The 17360-nt window shown below is 35.8% G+C and overlaps 1 protein-coding gene and 1 long non-coding RNA gene across 4 annotated transcripts; one reads left to right on the top strand and one right to left on the bottom strand.

The window, feature by feature from the left end:
• Positions 1–10880: 10880 nt before the first annotated feature.
• On the top strand, positions 10881–11468 carry LOC138902351 (mitogen-activated protein kinase kinase kinase 20-like). The gene has a single exon (XM_070190208.1). The coding sequence runs from the start codon at positions 10881–10883 to the stop codon at positions 11466–11468; it is 588 nt and encodes a 195-aa protein (XP_070046309.1).
• Positions 11469–11946: 478 nt separating this feature from the next.
• On the bottom strand, positions 11947–15524 carry LOC138903507 (uncharacterized). 3 transcript variants are annotated; one of them, XR_011412689.1, is made up of 6 exons: positions 15395–15524; positions 15202–15313; positions 14662–14726; positions 13559–13645; positions 13185–13246; positions 11947–12237 (listed from the first exon to the last, which is right to left on the bottom strand). It is a non-coding gene; the product is annotated as an uncharacterized lncRNA (long non-coding RNA). The 3 variants fall into 3 exon arrangements; XR_011412688.1 differs by lacking the exon at positions 14662–14726; XR_011412687.1 differs by lacking the exons at positions 13559–13645; positions 14662–14726.
• Between the last annotated feature and the right edge of the window lie 1836 nt (positions 15525–17360).

The raw sequence follows: 17360 nt of genomic DNA, 5'->3' as shown, positions 1-17360 counted from the left end.
CGATTGTCTTTTCTCCACTGGAATTAAATGTCGAACCTCTAAGCCATGAACTGAGTAGTGCTCCTTTCGAGTCATTCATTGCCACGGGACATAAATAAGCACTTTACCATTTACACCAACACTGCATGATAACTATTCATGAGCATCATAATGCACCGTGCATAGCCGTGAACCTGTAGGCAACACTAACATTGCGCTGAAATGACAGAACAACCCTCCATGAGGCGATAACAATAGCCCAATCAAATACACAGGGAGAAACATCTTGCACCACATCTACAGTACCATTACAACTCCTCAGTGCACAAGTGATAACAAGTGCTCCACGTTGTATAATATTGAGTAGGAAGGAAATGAAGGCATAAGCTTAAATGTAATCAAATCGCATGATGACGAATCAGGAAGGGAAGTGCTCCTAACAACTCCGTAGCCTCTCGAACATAAATACAGACGTCTCTGTACTGATCCGCAAGACTCTACTACACTTGCTCATGACTCGTGAGACCCATGTGAACCTAGAGCTCTAATACCAAGTTGTCACGACCCAAAATCCCCTAAAGGCCGTGATGGTGCCCAACGTTGCCGTCAGGAAAGCCAATGGTGAATTATCGACTTAATTACTCATTTTAAAAATTCTAAAATTGCAAATCCCATTAAATAAATAAAATAAACATCGGGTGCTCGTAGGAGCCCGTGAATTCTCTTTATAAATTTTCGTATAAAGTATGAATTACACGGTAAAATGATAATAATTATGTGAACTACAATAATGAAAACCAAGTAGGAACCCCCAAAACCCGGTGTCACAAGTGCATGAGTATCTACCAAGAAATATAATAAAATACAACATCTGTGTGGAATACTGCTAGACATGAGAATGTAAATAATTCTGATGGAGACTCTGTATGCTGCGGATCATAACATGGAATGCATCTCGCCATAAAGTCCCAATAACAGTGACTCTGCGCCCAAAAGACCACTGGGAATATACGTGTGAGTTATGAAATGTAAAGAAGCTTTTCAATGAAAACACACAACGTGCATGAATTTTGTAGGGGGGAACACAAATTATTTCGCGTATTATCAAGTAGCTTATCACCTCATACAATAGCGAGTCCATCACCCTATGCAAGTCTGGTCTCAAATCGAAATGCGAAATAAAGGAATTAAACGAGCAAAGATAACTCAAATAGTACAATTATAGCATGGCGTGCACCTAAGTCTACCCGGACATAATCAGGAATTCTAGCATACACACAGACATGCGTCACCTCATACGTGCATAGCTCCCACAATATTTAGCACATAAGAATATAATACCTACGGGGTAAATTCCCCCTCACAGGGTTAGACAAGAGACCTACCTCACTCAGAAGTTCCAAAACCGACTCAAATGCCTCTCTAATTTTTCAATTCAAAGCCAAACGATCCAAAACTAGTCAGCCAATGTGCAAATCAATCAAAGTATACTCCAATGCTTATAATTAATCAATTTATAGCAATTCCCAACTCTGCTCGAAAAGTCAATAAAGTCAACCTTAGGGCCCACGTGCCTGGATTCCGAAAATATTCGAAGATAAACTTTACCCATAACATTACGAACTCAAATATATGATTTACTCCTAATTCCATTTCCAAAATGGTGGTTAAAATACAAAAATACCAATTTCTAGGTTTTCTATTGAAATCCCACAATTTCCATAAATATTCATGTATAAATCCATATATAACTCATGTATTTAACTCACAATAGGTTGGAATTAGTTACTTGGCAATAGATGGAGAAAATCTTCCCTTGAAGCTCTCCAAATATCGCCCAAACCAAGAGAGAATGAAAGAAAATTTGCCAAATCCCGTATAAATCAAGTCTGCCCAGGCCCGTCCTTCTTCGCGATCGTGGGAGAATCTTCGCGATCGTGAAGGCTAAAAGTTCACTGCCTCCAAAATTCCTCTACGCATTTGTGATCAAAGGGCCACGTTCGCAAAGACTTCTAACCCCTGCACTTCGCGTTCGCGTGCCACGAGCCACGTTCGCGAAGCTTAACGCTTGGCAGGCCCCAGCTCCCCTTCCTCTTCGCGTTCACGACCACCAAGTGGCGTTCGCGTAGGCTATTCCAGCCTCTGATCCGCGCTCGCGATGGGCAAATTCCAGCAGCCCCAAAACCCTTCTTCGCGAACGCGTGAATCCCTTCGCGTTCGCAAAGAACAAAACCACACCAGCAACCATCAATAGCATATCATCCAAACTTGGTCTGAAACCACCCCGAATCACACTCGAGGCCCCCCGGGACCTCGTCCAATCACACAAACAAGTCCCAATACCTTGTACAAACTTATCCAAAGGCTTGAAACACCACAAATAACATCAAAATCATGATACGACGATCAAAATCTTTCTTTTAACTTTGGACTTCCAAACTCCGACGAACGCGTCCGAATCATATCAAAACATTCCGGAATGACGCCAAACTTTACGTACAAGTCATAAATCATGATATGAACCTATTCCAAGGCTTAGAATCCCAAATGGACATCGATAACGTCATAATCCATTTCAAACCAAACTTATGAAATTCTAAAACCTTCAAATGCCAACTTTCCACAACACGCGTTGAAATGCTCTCGGGTCGTCCGATACTTAACCCGAACATTCGCCTAAGTCCGAAATTATCATACAAACCTATTGGAGCCTTCAAATCTCGATTCCTAGGTCGTTTACTCAAAAGTCCAACCTCAGTCAACTCTTCCAATTTAAAGCTTCCGAATTTAGAATTTTTCATCTGAATCAACTCCGAACTTCCCAAAATTCAGTTCCGACTACGCGTAGAAGTCATAAATCACTGAATGGCGTGCTAAAGCTCAAAACGACCGGTCCGGTCATTACATATAATAAACAAAGTATAAAGTCAAATATCATAAATATTGGACTATATTTACCTCAATGTATTTTCTTGCACGAACAACTGTATGTTACACTTTCAAGAGGAATATCAAGGTCGACAACAAGAGTTTTGGTTAAGGCAGAGTAACCTACGTATTAGAAGGAAACATACACAAAAAAATATTGTCCACAAAGAAGTGTTCGTTAAGATACCATCACATTAAATACTTTTAAACTATAATATATAATTGTCACGACCCAAAATCCTACCACATGCGTCATGATGGCACTTAGTCTCTAAGACTAGGTAAGCCGATTACAATAGTTTAATACAAGTGTCGAAACCAAAAGCGGAAGTAAGCCTTCGCGGCAACAATTATAACAACCTCCCAATACTGGTAATACAGAGTCACGAACTCTAATTGAATACATGAAATGATCTCAAGGATAAAAATGCAACACTGTTCGAATAAGACAGTACAATAAAAATGAAAAGACTCAAAGGGACTGCGACGACCAAGCAGCTCTACCTTGAGCCCTAGCTATCAATAAGTTAACTCTGTCCGAGTATGATATCTCCAATACCTGGCTCTGCACAAAAATATGTAGAATTGTAGTATGAGTACACCATAGTCGGTACCCAGTAAGTATCAAGACTAACCTCGGTGGAGTAGTGACGAAGTTTAGTCAAGACACTCACTAGTCAAATAACTTGTGCAATATAACAGTATACAACTTATAATGGAAAGTAGGAATCAGCAAATAGTAACAAGTTCAACATGTGCATATAGGTAGCAACGCAATGAGAAATACCAGGAAAACATCATTTAAACCAATTAAGGAACACCAATAACAACCAACTAATCAATCCTTTCTAACACTGTTTTGACAACAAAATAATCTGTGGTATCGCATATTGAAATCACAAATTACCGATCTCAACCCACTATCATATTCTCACGGCACCTCGTGCCCATCTCCCAATCACAACCGCACGAAAAACTCACGTGCCAATAACATAATTATCATATATTTATGGTATCTCGTGCCCACATCTCATATCACAACCCATACACACAATTCACATGCCAATAACATAATCCGCCCGGCATAGTATTTCAACATGGTTCAGATAATTATCCAGTTTCGTACTCGTGAGCTAGTATAAGTAGTATGCTATAGTGTATGCATGTGCAAGTATACTATTGTAACCCAAATCAACAAGAAATATCAAGGATATCAATTAGCTCACCGAAAACACAAGTTAAGTTACACAAATTGTAAAATAAACACAAGGAGAATCACAACATCATCACATATCATCCTTAACATTGCCACCATTATCTCTCATATAGCCACCCGTATCACTCCGCCCAGACATTATCAATAACCATCCTTATCTCTCTTGTAGCCACGCGTATCACTCTGTATAATAGCCACCCTTATCTCTTCGCCCTCACAATATCATTAGCCACAATTTCTCTCATATAGCCACCTGTATCACTCCTGGTAATAGACACCCTTATCGCGATGCCCTGATAATATCACAATACATATAACAACAGTGGAATACCACCCTTATGCCCTGCATAATATCAATAGTGAAATGCCACCCTTATACTCTACATGACAACAACCCAAATCACACAACAACACAACATAATCAACTCGTATCATAATTTCCCGTAGGCCAAAACCTTTCCAAAGGTTCAACGATATTAAATAATTTTACAGCAGATAGCCCACGGCTCAACAGAACGTATATATAAATCTCAATATCAACAATATGAATGGAAAAATAACTCAGCAAGGAACAACATCTTCTTTAAATCACAATTTCGAAAAAATAGATTAATGCCTCTTGATAACTTCAATTTCAATTTATTGATTAAGAATAAACTCAATGGTGCAAGTGTCTCCACAAAAAGGCAACTCAACAATAAAAGAATTCACAAAATTGATAAAGTAGTAATAATTCCAAATAAGCATATAGGAGCAACTCGGCAAGTAAAGAATGCGACATGGCAAATAAAGGATTTAACAAGAGCTAACAATTTCCAATTTAATGAATAAGGGTGTCTAAGAATTTTAACCGATAGAATTTGTACATATAAGCCTGAGAACATACTCGTCACCTCGCGTACACATCATTCACATTACACAAAATTTTATATACGACTCAATGCCTAAGGGGTAATTCTTCCACACCAGGTTAGGCAAGATACTTCCCTTTATGATGTTAGGCCGATACTCCAAAATGGTCTTCTCGCGTGAAACAACCTCCGGACAGCTCAAATCTAGCCAGTTTCATAACATCATTAAAATTCATCGGAAATAATTTCGGATAATAAAATGTCGACTTTTAAGTTTACATTAAAAATTCAACCTGGGGCTTGCATCTCGGAACTTGATAGAATTTTCACGAAATCCGAACACTTATTCTGATACGAGTTCAACCATACCAAAATTATCAAATTCCGATAACGAATTGCCCTCCAAATCTTCATTTTAATTTTTGAAAGATTTTACGAATTTCTCAATTTCTTCCATTTGATTCAATAATAATGGATAAAAACAACCATAGAATCATGATATATAATTACTTTTGGATATAGAATACTTACCCATGTCAAACTCGTGAAAAACTTTTCCAGAATCGCCCAAAATCGAGCTCCAAAAATTCAAAAATAAAGAAAATGACCAAACCCCGAATATATGTTCTGTCCGGTTTTTCCGCATTTGCGGACTGGATTTGAGCGCCTGCGAGCTCGCTTTTGCAAGAAAAATCTCGCACTTGCGGCCTTCACTCAGCTGCCCATGTTTCGCACCTGCGGTGTCGCTTCTGCGAGCCAAGAAGCGCACCTGCGAAGACCTCCGCTTCTGCGCCTTAATTTTCCGCTTCTGCGATCACGCAGGAGCGTGAAATACTTCGCACCTACGACCTCTGCCCTGCTCCTTCCCAGCCACTTTTGCGACCAGTTCTCGCTTATGCACCTGCGCACCTGCGACCAAATCCATTGCAGGTGTGATGGCATTTGTCACGACCCAATTCCTCCTATAGGTTGTGATGGCGCCCAACGTCGCCGCTAGGCAAGCCAATGGTGATCTAACCGTGTAATTGTTCCTTTTAATAATTCTAAAGTAGTTGAATTTTCTTTGTTAAGAAATAAGGAGTATAAGATTTAATAAAATAAGGCAAAAAATAATGTAAGAGCAAATGTGGTGAAATAAACGTCCAAAAACCATAAAGTCTACTAGCATGTGTTCCAAGACCTGGTGTCACAAGTGTATGAGCAACTAGTAGAATATACAAATGTTACGACCCAAAATCCTAATCTGTCGTGATGGCGCCTAATGTGGTAATAGGCAAGCCGATTTCTCCCAAATATTTCCAACACTTTTAGCAAGAATGAATTTAAAGCAGTTTTAGTAGTAAAAGTTTGCATAACTGGGATAGAAAACCCAAAATATAATACGGAATTCCCAACTGTATTAACATCCCAACTTTTATCACTTAAAATCATAAATCTTAGCACAAAAATGGTGGAGAACAACAAAAGATGTATATTGCAGTACTCCTATGGCTAGCTATCGAAGCTCATATCTCAAAAAGGTCACAAATCAGTTGTAGAGATATATCCTTTTAAAAACAACTCTCATAAAAAACTTGAAAACCATTAGAATGAAACCATCCTCTAAAATACTATACCCTTCCACTTCCAGCCTTCATCAACAGAAAAGAATAGAAGACCGACCGCAAATAAGACCTAGATCCAAAATCTCATACAAAGATACATTTTTTAAACACCACATAATCCTTCCCCTTCTCACTGGCCTAGCTAGCAGGCCACCTGAAGTGCTTCACTGCGACTTCACGAGAAATATAGCAACCCCTCGCAGAAAATGGAGAAAGAAATTTTATTCATGGAAGCTTTTGTCAAGATGGAAGACCGTATATTGGAGATAGACTTTTGTTATTCACATGAGCTTATGTGACGACCATTAGTTTTTAGGGCAGTAATGGTCCAATTTTTAGACGTCAAGGACATATTTGGTACCAAACACAAAACGGAGGATATAATTGAGCTATTTTCGATAGTTTGAGGGCAATTTTGACCCCTTTTCCATAATATTTAAGTATGTCCAAAAGCTGATGTGGCAGCCGTTAGTTTTTAGGGCAATAATGGTCCAATTTTTAGACGGCGAGGATAAATTTGGTACCAAAAATAAACGGAGGGTATATTTAAGCTATTTTCGATAGTTCGAGGACAATTTTGACCATTTTCCGTTCAAATATATTCATACTTCAATTTTGTTCCAGTTTTATAATTTTATCAGCTTAATTTCACAAGTTATTGTACTTTCTTGTAAGTTTCAGGAAGAACGCTTCACTCTTGAAGATGTAGAGCTTTTTTGAAAATATTTGTATCAAATTTTTTTTGCGAAGACAAAAATAGAATTAGCTATACTTTTATTATGATTCAAAAAACACATTGTGAAATAACACAAACTGAAGAATTGAATCTTATGTCTTATCAATTTATTTTCCTCAAAGGTTGCAATACTAGCCTTGTAATGAGGTTTTAGTTACTAAAATAAAAAAATAATGATTAATGATGACTCAGTTTGAATAAATTTTATTTACGATTATTTCATTATCATTTGTTCAAGTTTGCATAACCAAGTTAACTCTTAATATTATACTACAACTGATTTTGCTCTATTTTCTAATTTCTTTCATCGCCAGTGATCTTTTCGAGAAAACAAATTTATGGTCCCTAAGATTTGAGAAAACTTGAAAAATAATTTTATGTTTATAATTTTGGAAAAGAATAGTACTGGATTCTTTTGCTAATTAAATAATTAAAATATCTAAGTATTTATTCTCAATATTAAAAGAAATAATTTATTTTTGTTGATACAAATTCTTAATATTAGCTCATATTGAATTTTAAATATTTAATTGCAATTAAATATTTTTAATAAGATTATTTTATTTTAAAATCGCAAAAGAATCGCATTTTGGCACTCTCCTAGCGTTATTGACTTTTGCCAATAATTTCTCTCTCTCTCTCTCCCCTTCTCTCTCTCTCCCTCTCTCTCTCTCTCTCTCTCTCTCTCTCTTTCTTTTTATATTAATAAAGATATTTCATAGTTATTTATTCTAATTGTTAAGGGTATTTTTAAATACATAGGGTGTTTTATATATATATATATATATACACATATACATATACATAATATTGTTATAAACTATAATTATACCCAAGGAAAAGAACATGTAAAAGATAGTTATTATTTGATTAATATAATTATTTCTCATATTTCTTAATTATGGAATCGTTTGGGTCAATCCTATATTTTAGTAGAATGTAAATTGGAGATGAAAAGGAAACTTTATTAAACGTAAAATCTTAATGAGTTTTAAATCCTAGATGTTAGGAATTTAACTTAATTCAAATAAGAAAAAATTTAATAGCTAAAATTTTAATTTATTTCAAAATCCTAAAATTGCAATTTTATTTAATGTGAAATATGTTTTCAAAGGGTAAAAAAGCGAATGATATTTCGATAGGGGCATCGTGTTTTTAATATAGTATAGATAAGTGGTTCTAAAAATAATTTTCTATTTTCTTATTAGTAAGCAAAAAGTTGTCCCAAGAGTATTTACATATAATTTAGGACAAACTATAGAGAGCGGAGCGGGGAGATGGGTGGGGCAAACGGGTGGGTGGGCCGGGGGATGGGGTTGGTGTTGGGGTCGAGGCTAGGGGATGGGGTGTGAAGATCAGTGGTGGGGGGACATGGCCATAGTCGCGGTCGGGTTGGGAGTGGGGAAGGCAAGGTCAAGCGGTAAGGGTTTGCGGTATGCAATGTGGTGGTGGTTTGGGGTAGGGGTGTGTTCGGGTCAGTGCATGAGGTGAGGGAAGTCAGGGTCGGGGTTAAGGGTAGGGCGCCTAGTAAGAGGGTGTGAGTCAGGGTCAGGGTCCGGGGGGGGGGGGGTGGTCGAGGTCAGGGCTTAAGTCGGGTTTTGAGGAATATGAGTTCACATGAAAAATATTTTTCCAAACATTTAAGTTGACGTTCTCCTTTTAAGCTCTTTTGAATATTCTTTATCTACGAGCAAAATTAACAATAGGCGATCTTCTTTATTAGTAGTACCTTCCATCTTTGTTGGTGCTAGAACGAAAAAGGATTTAAAATTGGGATAAGAGCCAAATATACTTTTCGGATATTATATATATTTAATCTCCGTTATACTATTCGGATAAATTATCCATGCCGTTATACTATTCAGCCAAAATTTACCCCTATTATCAGCAAACTTTTAAAAATTACCCCTCCGTCCGTTAGGTGGCCCAGAATCTCCCAAATTATTTTAATTAAGTCGCATATTCTTCTTCTTGATCCACTATTTTTGAAGTAATTGGCATTTATCTATTTTTTAATTGAAAAACAATAAGAGAAAGAAATATTAAAATAGTACAACGGTTAGTAAACAAAGTATAATAAATTAAAGAATCTAAATTAGGTAGTTTGTCTAAATTCCAAAAGTATTTACATTACCCCACTTTAATGAATTCGTTGCACCAAAGGTATGTAGACTTTGCAAGTATTAGTGATAGAAGTTGAAGTTCCTTGGAGACTTTACATTGTTGAATTCAACTTTGATTAAGCTAGTCAATCGAACTCTAAATAAACCAGACAATAACAAAATATGTTCGAATATTCATGTACATACATGATGATCAACTGCATATAATACACAATAAATAGACCCACTGAATTCTACCGTGTGTATATGGTTGAAAATTAAATAAAATTTTGAACCAATTTCAAACCCATTATCACAGAAAGAGAAGTGGGTGCATTGGTAATTAAAAATATCCATGAATAATTTGTACAATGTAGTACCTTTAGTATTCACATCAATATTATTTTTGAAAATAGTGGAGCAAGAAGAATAAAAAATAATTTAAATAAAAGAAAATTAGGAGATTTTGAATTACTTAACAGATCAAGGAGTAATTTTTAAAAACTTATTGATCGTAAGGGTAAATTTGACTGGATAGTATAACGATAGCGATAAATTTAGCCGAATAGTATAACGAATATTAAGTGTAGACAATATTCGAAAATAGAGAAATATTTTTGGCCATTTTCCCTTTAAAAATTTGTAACAAAAACTATACTAGTGGAAACTAAAGGACTTCCCTTTTAGTATGTTTTAAGCATATATAATAGTTTTGACGAAAAAGGACCTTTTCAATTTAATACTAGAAAATAAGATTTTATCATGACATAAAGTTTTGATTGACTTTTATCTAAACAAAATATTTGTGTTTTCGAGAAGAAAAAAGGGAAATTTCTATGTAAAGAGTCACATCAATAGACCACACGACTTACCAATGTGTCATATTTCGGACTTGAGTTGGGTAAGTGTATATATATATATATTTCATATCTGATAAAACAAATAGCTTCTCTTTAGTTTGTCGAGTCTTCTTCTTCAAAAAAATCCAGAGAGTCATTCAGTCATCAAGAAAGTGATTCATTCATCAAGAAAGCCATATTCATTCATCAAGAAATTAAGCCTAAAAGAAAAAGTGAAGGATGGATAATCAAGAAAGCGAAAAGATGTTGCATTGGAAGAAACACTATGTTGTTGGTACCGGTTTCTATGGAAGCTCGGTATATTTTGCTTCACCAATGGGGGATCCCTCTTACTTCTGTTCTCCCCCATTTGCTGCAGTTAAATCGTCTGAATTTCAATACTCTTCTCCTCTGAGAAAGGAAGGGAAGATTTTGCAAGAGCTTAGGGGCTGTCCCTACATTCTTCATTGCTTTGGTGAGGACGAAAGCCTTGAAAATGGCAAAAAGTACCTATAATCTGCTGCTTGAATTTGCACAAGGGGGGACACTTAGAGATTTATTGAATTCAAAGGTGGGAAAGAAAATTTCTGAAGAAGAGGCAGCCTATTACACTTATCAAATTTTAATGGCCATTCTTCATATTCATAGCAAAGGTTATATTCATTGTGATATAAACCCCAAAAACATTCTTGTCTTTCCTAATGCTGTAATTCATGCTAATGGAGTAAATAATAGATTGAAGTTGGCGGATTTCGGTTCAGCACTAAGGAAAGGAGAAAAAACTTGCCTAAAAAGCTGTATGTATCTTGGAGAGAGTCTCTGTTATGTTTCCCCTGAGTTTATAGAGAAGGGAAATTTTCAACCAGTCAGCGATATTTGGTCCTTGGGCTGCATTCTTTGTGAGATGATCAGTGGAACCATTGTTTGGTCTGAAGCCGAAGCCAAAGGAAAAGAGAGTGAATTAGAATTGCATATTGTTTGCAAGCATCCGAAAATCCCAAACGATGTTTCTGCTATTGCGATGGATTTCATAAAGAAATGCCTTGAAAGAAAGCATGAAAGAAGATGTACAGCAGAAGATTTGATTAAGCACCCCTTCGTACAAAATTTTCTTGATGCTTCGACTGACTGGATTTCAAAGAGGGACATGTTCACCACACACAGTCGTGACACTCTTGGTAGCCATTTCATACCATTCAAGCTTTTCCCCTAAAGTTGAATTACAGATGTGTATTAGTTCGTTATTAGCGGTAGAGTTCGTTAAAAGTAGAGGAATACGTATAATTCATATTAGCTTTGATAGTTGTGGCCTGATCTATGGCCTTCTTACTGATACTAAACCACAGTATTAGCTTTGATAGTTGTGGCCTGATGTATGGCCTTCTTACTGATAATAAACCATATTAGCTTTGTGTGGACCAACTGTAAATGGCTCAGGAGGATCAAGCTAGTTGTAAATTGTCTTGAAATGCAGCAACTATATGTTAGATTGGTTATTGTTTTGTCTACTTTGTAGTATATGTTACATGATTGCAGGAACTTCACATGTGTTTCATTTACTGCTTACATAAATCACTCAGTGATCTAAGGTGGGAGCATGGTCGTAACTATCTGGTCTTAAGAAAGTTATTTCCTTTCTACACCCTCTCAATTGTGCATTTACCACTTTTGAATTGTGACACGTGAGCAGCTTGTGACTGCAAATTTTTCTTCCAAAGAGCATTGCTATAAAAATAAAATCCAAAGGAAAGAAGTCAAGAACCAAATAAAATACATATATGGACTAAACACCACAAGGATTGCAGTTAACAACATGGTCTTTCTCCAGCTCCAAGAAAAGCCTTTTTTTGACTAGTGCAGAAGTAGCTTTTTGATGTCAGATGTTCATTATCTGTCTTTGTATGTTGTTCCATAAACGATCATGGTCCGTACAACTGTGTCAATTGGTATGGAAAAGTTAACCCCTGTGGACATACCGGAGCCTGCAGCATGTTTGAAATCTTAAAGCAATTAGAAAGAAATTCACTCAGATTTCACCTTTTCCTAATAGTAAGTTTCTCCGTATATAAGATATTCATGAGGACCAGAGGTATTAAACTCCTGGAGGCAGCAAGAAAAGTAATACATAGTTCATTTAAGATCAAGTAACTGAAATGACTAGAAGATGGTCAAATATCTGGTACAGGTTAACGGATTCAATATCCAACTCTACAGCATCAAACAAGTTTGAGCTCTAATTTCTTTCAGATCATGCAATTTCGCAGTAGGTGACAAAAGGTTCTTTGGATGAATCATAAAATGATGGCAATCTACATAATAACCAAGAGCCACCAGGGAGAAAGGAGTGAACTACAGCTTTTGTAATATAAATAGGGTCTAACTTTGTGATTAGGCTTTATCAGGGAAATTTGATATTTTGATTAGATTTAATCTTATCCTGTTTTGTCACCTAGTTTGGAACTGATCTATAATTTAATCCCTTTAGCATTTAATCTTTGTTTGAAAAGTTGGATTTTTATCAAGATTTTACTATATTATTGATTTCGATTAACTTCTCTTGAATTCCCATGGAAATATGTTAAATATGGCTAATTGCTAGGGGAGGGATAAGGGAATCAGATCCTATGGGCCCCAAAATTCTAACAGCTAGTATATTGGCTTAGGATACTGTTAATACGTTTGATGATTCCACTTCGTGGAAAAATTAAGCAGTTATCACTTTAAAATTTGGAATCAACATATAGCAGAAGAATTAACAAGTTCTGTGTAAAGAAGCAACAGGCTATTAATATAGTCAGCATGCAACGAACCAGATGAATCAAACAACAGGCTATTGATATAGTCAGCACTCCGTCATTTCATTAAGTTGTGGGCTTCAATATCCACATCAATTAATTTCTAGAAACAACAAAAGCAATGAACTTTTTACCGCTGCGGGTGAGGTTGCCTTACTTAAACCAATTACACGACCAGATGAACCACCTGAATTCCCTGCATAAGGTAGTAAGTATAGGTCAAAACTAAGTTTCCCATAGATGCATAACCTGATGAATAATGAGTTTTAGACAAGGAAAAGTAATCTATTTTGACCATCTTCAGCGATTAGAAATTGAATCAAACCAGCATTCTGCCCTGACCTCATGCTCAAGTAAACCACATTTATTTAACTGGCTCTGCTCTTTTTGCCTTCTAAACAATGTCTTACGTCCTATCCAAACAGTGCATTGTGCAGAGGTGACCATAGTGCTATTCACTAAACTTTTCTCGCAACCAGTAAATCTCTTATATGGGAAAAATGGTTACCAACATTAATGGCAGCCTCTGTTTGAATAGGTCCTTTAATGGCGGCTCCATTTGGTGCCGTATTTCCCTGCCTAATCCACTAACTACCTGTAATATTTGAAATAATCAGATAAACTACAATAATATCCATTTCCCCCCATGATTATGCTTCTTCTTTCTTTTTTTTCCTTTCCCATTGCACGGAGAAACACGAGCAAATCAGTTTAACAACTTAATCAGTTTTAAGATTTTGCTTCCCTTTTGGCTAGGCCTAAGCTGACTTTCTTGAGAGTTGATAGTATATAGCATTATGAGTTGAACAAAATATTTCCCTTATTTATATCAGATGACATTACATACAGCAAAAGCAATGAGTTGACCTTTTATAGAAAAGGAAACATTTTACATCCTAAGAGGAAATGAAGATTACAAGTTCGAACTGATAAACTTACGAGTCAACAAACATGATAAGACAAAGATGATGCGTTGATGCTTTCATCTTACTGTTGCTGTGAAGATTTCTTATGATTTATTCATGACCTGATTAAGAAACATTAAAATTTTCTTTTAGGTCTGATTTATGTCCTTCTTAGTGATGTTATACCATATTAGCGTTGTGTGGAGCAACATACCAATTCAAATGGCTTAGAAGGATCTTATTGTTCAAGACAGCTGTCTACTTAGATGTCCAATACTGTTAAATTGTCTTGAAATACTTGATAGTTACCATTGTTAACAGATAATTAGTTAATGCTTATCAAGAAATTTGACTGTAACTACTTAATAAGTGACATGATCGTGTGCATAGAACTTAATCTCAAAAGTATTTCACTCTTCACATTACAAAATAGTTCTTAGCACTAATCAAACTGTTCCTGATTTCTATTCTAATAAAGCGTAATGGTTATTTGTCACTTGTTTAATATCATTTCAACAGGAAATTGTTTTTGAGAAATACAGAAGGAGCACCAAATTGGCAACAACAATTCATTGTTGAATTTATCTTCATTTCCGTCATACTTAAGTCAATTACTACTAATACACAACACCCAATAAGAAAAACAAATTATTAGTGTTTTCTTAATTCTTTCTTTTTCATTCATTTACTGGAGTGCGAAATTTACCTCAAAGAGCTGAACTACTATCAATTCTTCTTCTTCTTCTTCTTCTTGGCAGAGTGATTAAATGTCTTAAAGCAGTGGCAGAGTGATTAGATGTCTTAACACTGTTCAAATTAACACTTTGATATGATTTTTTCTCCATCAAACTTTTTGACCATTACTTTAATATTTCTTCCAAAATCACTAATACAATGTAGAAACCAAATTAATATCTTAACTTCCATTCCCACTCAAAAAGTGTCTATAATATAATATAGAATGGAAGGATTAGTTAATATCATATTTGTCATAGTTTACTTCCACTGACCAATATATAAAATCTTTTTGATGGAGAAATTAGAATTGTCAGTATAAAGCTGACCAGTATAGAGAATAAATTAGTAACAAAATGACAATTGGCAACAACAATAAGTAATAGGTTGATTTAACAGCTTAAGAACAGCCAGATCATATGCTGGATCAACACCTACGATCTTCGCTTCCTTAGCTACGCTTTCTACCAAATGGTTCTGCTATTAAATTAAATAGAACTAATAAGCTTACCAATTATATTACTATAGATGATAAGACAAAAATATGATGCTTTGAAGTCTGTCTTGCTGAAGTTCAAAGAGCTGAACAACTCTTATCTTCATCTTGCTTAAGTTCATAAACTCTGAAATTAAAGCACAGTAGCAGAGTTAGACGAATAAACAAAAGAGGAAACAAAGAGAAGACGTAACAATTAAAGCTTTACATATTGGGTTTGCGAATTTGTTGAAGAAACAGAAGAAGGGGGAATTTGAGGTTGATGGGGTTGCAAATGAGGGGAGGATACCTCCAAAGACGACCACATGGGTAGTGATGTATTAAAACCAGACCAGATAATGTTAGACTACGTGTCATACTTTTAGCGCCATCATTCTTTCTTTCAATTAATGACGGCCTATTCTAAAAGTTTTTTTTTTATTTTGGGGTGTATTAAAAAAATTAATATCTAAGAACGTGTGTTGCACATTAATAATGACACGTGATAATTTAAATATTTATTTTATGAAAAAATAATAAAATTTAATCGTGATAATTTAAATATTTATTTTATGAAAAAATAATAAAATTTAATTAATGAGAGAAATTTTATGTATAATAATACAACAATCATCTAAATGCCAAAAAATATTACTCCCTCCGTTTCAATTTATGTGAACACATTTGACTGGGCACAAAGTTTAAGAAAAGAGAGAAGCCTTTTGAACTTGTGATGTAAAATGAGGCACATATATTTTGGGTGGCTATAAATTATTGCATAAAGGTAAATTATTTCCAAATAAGGAAAGAAGTCATTCTTTTTAGTACGGACTAAAAAGGAAATATGTTCACATAAATTGAAACAGAGGGAGTATTACATTAGCATAATATATGAATTTAAAATAAAATGACATCATCAAAACTTACACAAATGAAAAATTTTATCATGTTAGTTAGATAATTATTGTAACGACCAGCCAGTCATTTTGAGAATTAGCGTCCCGTTCAACGGCTTAAGGTCTCGAGCAATTTCGTATGGTGATTTTGGACTTAGGCGTACATCCAGATTTGGAAGCCCGTAGGATAATTCGGCGCATTTTGGCGAAAATTGGAAAGTTGAAGTTTTGGAAGGTTGAGAGGTTTGACCGAGGGTTGACCTTGTTGATAACGGGTTCGAATTTCGATTCCGTAATTGGAACATGTTTATTATATCATTTATGACCTGTGTGCAAATTTTGAAGCCATCCAGATTGATTTGATACGTTTCGGAACGCATTTTGTAAGTTGGAAGATTTGAAAATTTATAAGTTCGATTCGAGGTGCAATTCATAATTTCGACGTTGTTGCATGTGATTTGAGGCCTCGAGTAGGTCTGTGTTTTGTTACGGGACTTATTGGTATATTCGGACGGGATCCCGAGTGGTTCAGATGAGTTTCAGACGGGTTTCAGATTGTTTTGGAGATTTTGTTAAGGCTGGTTTGGCAGTCACTGATGCTGTAATGACTCAACCAGTCGGTTTACTTTCTAGATCTCCGTTTCCCTAATAAAACTCCCACCATATGCTTTTACTGTTTTATGACTTGCGGGGATGGTTAGTTCGGTTTTGGAAGGGTTTGGGTTGAAATCGGAACACATGGTTCCTTATTATTGTCTTAAGAGGGTTAAGTTTGACTTGGATCAACATTTTCAGTAAATGACCTCAGAACAGGGATTTGACAGTCCCTATAGGTTCGCATGATAATTTTGGACTTGGGCGTATGTTCAGATCACATTTCGGATGACCTGGGAGCGTTTCAGCGCATAAAGTTGAAAGTTGACGCATTAAAGGTTTTAGAGTTCTTTAAATTTGTGTTTAAGTTGGTTTTAGTGCTAGCGAGGTCCGTTTTGGATTCAGAGCCTTGGTTTGAGACTTGCACGTAAAATTTAGTGTCGTTCCGAGTAGTCTAAGTATGATTCGGCGCATTCGAAGCAAGTTGAAAACTTGAAGTTCATAATTTGATTCAATTTGGTTTTGGGGTGCGATTCTTGGTTTCGTTGTTGTTTTATGCATTTTGAGAGTTCGAGCAAGTTCGTATCTTGTTTATGGGCTTGTTGGTGCATTTGGATGGGGTCCCGAGTGGCTCGGGTGTGTTTTGGACCGTCCGAAGTTAAGTTGAAAACACTAGAATTTTTTGTTCTGGTTTCCTTCTTCGCG

Source organism: Nicotiana tomentosiformis, chromosome 12, assembly GCF_000390325.3.
Source record: "Nicotiana tomentosiformis chromosome 12, ASM39032v3, whole genome shotgun sequence".
In the NCBI taxonomy this organism is placed as follows: domain Eukaryota; kingdom Viridiplantae; phylum Streptophyta; class Magnoliopsida; order Solanales; family Solanaceae; genus Nicotiana; species Nicotiana tomentosiformis.
Note: the sequence above shows the minus strand (reverse complement) of the source record. Positions and strands in the feature narration are given on the sequence as shown.

What these genes read in the sequence shown, in the direction of transcription:
- LOC138902351 (XM_070190208.1), top strand. Translation starts at nt 10,881, where the DNA reads ATGGCCATTCTTCATATTCATAGCAAAGGTTATATTCATTGTGATATA.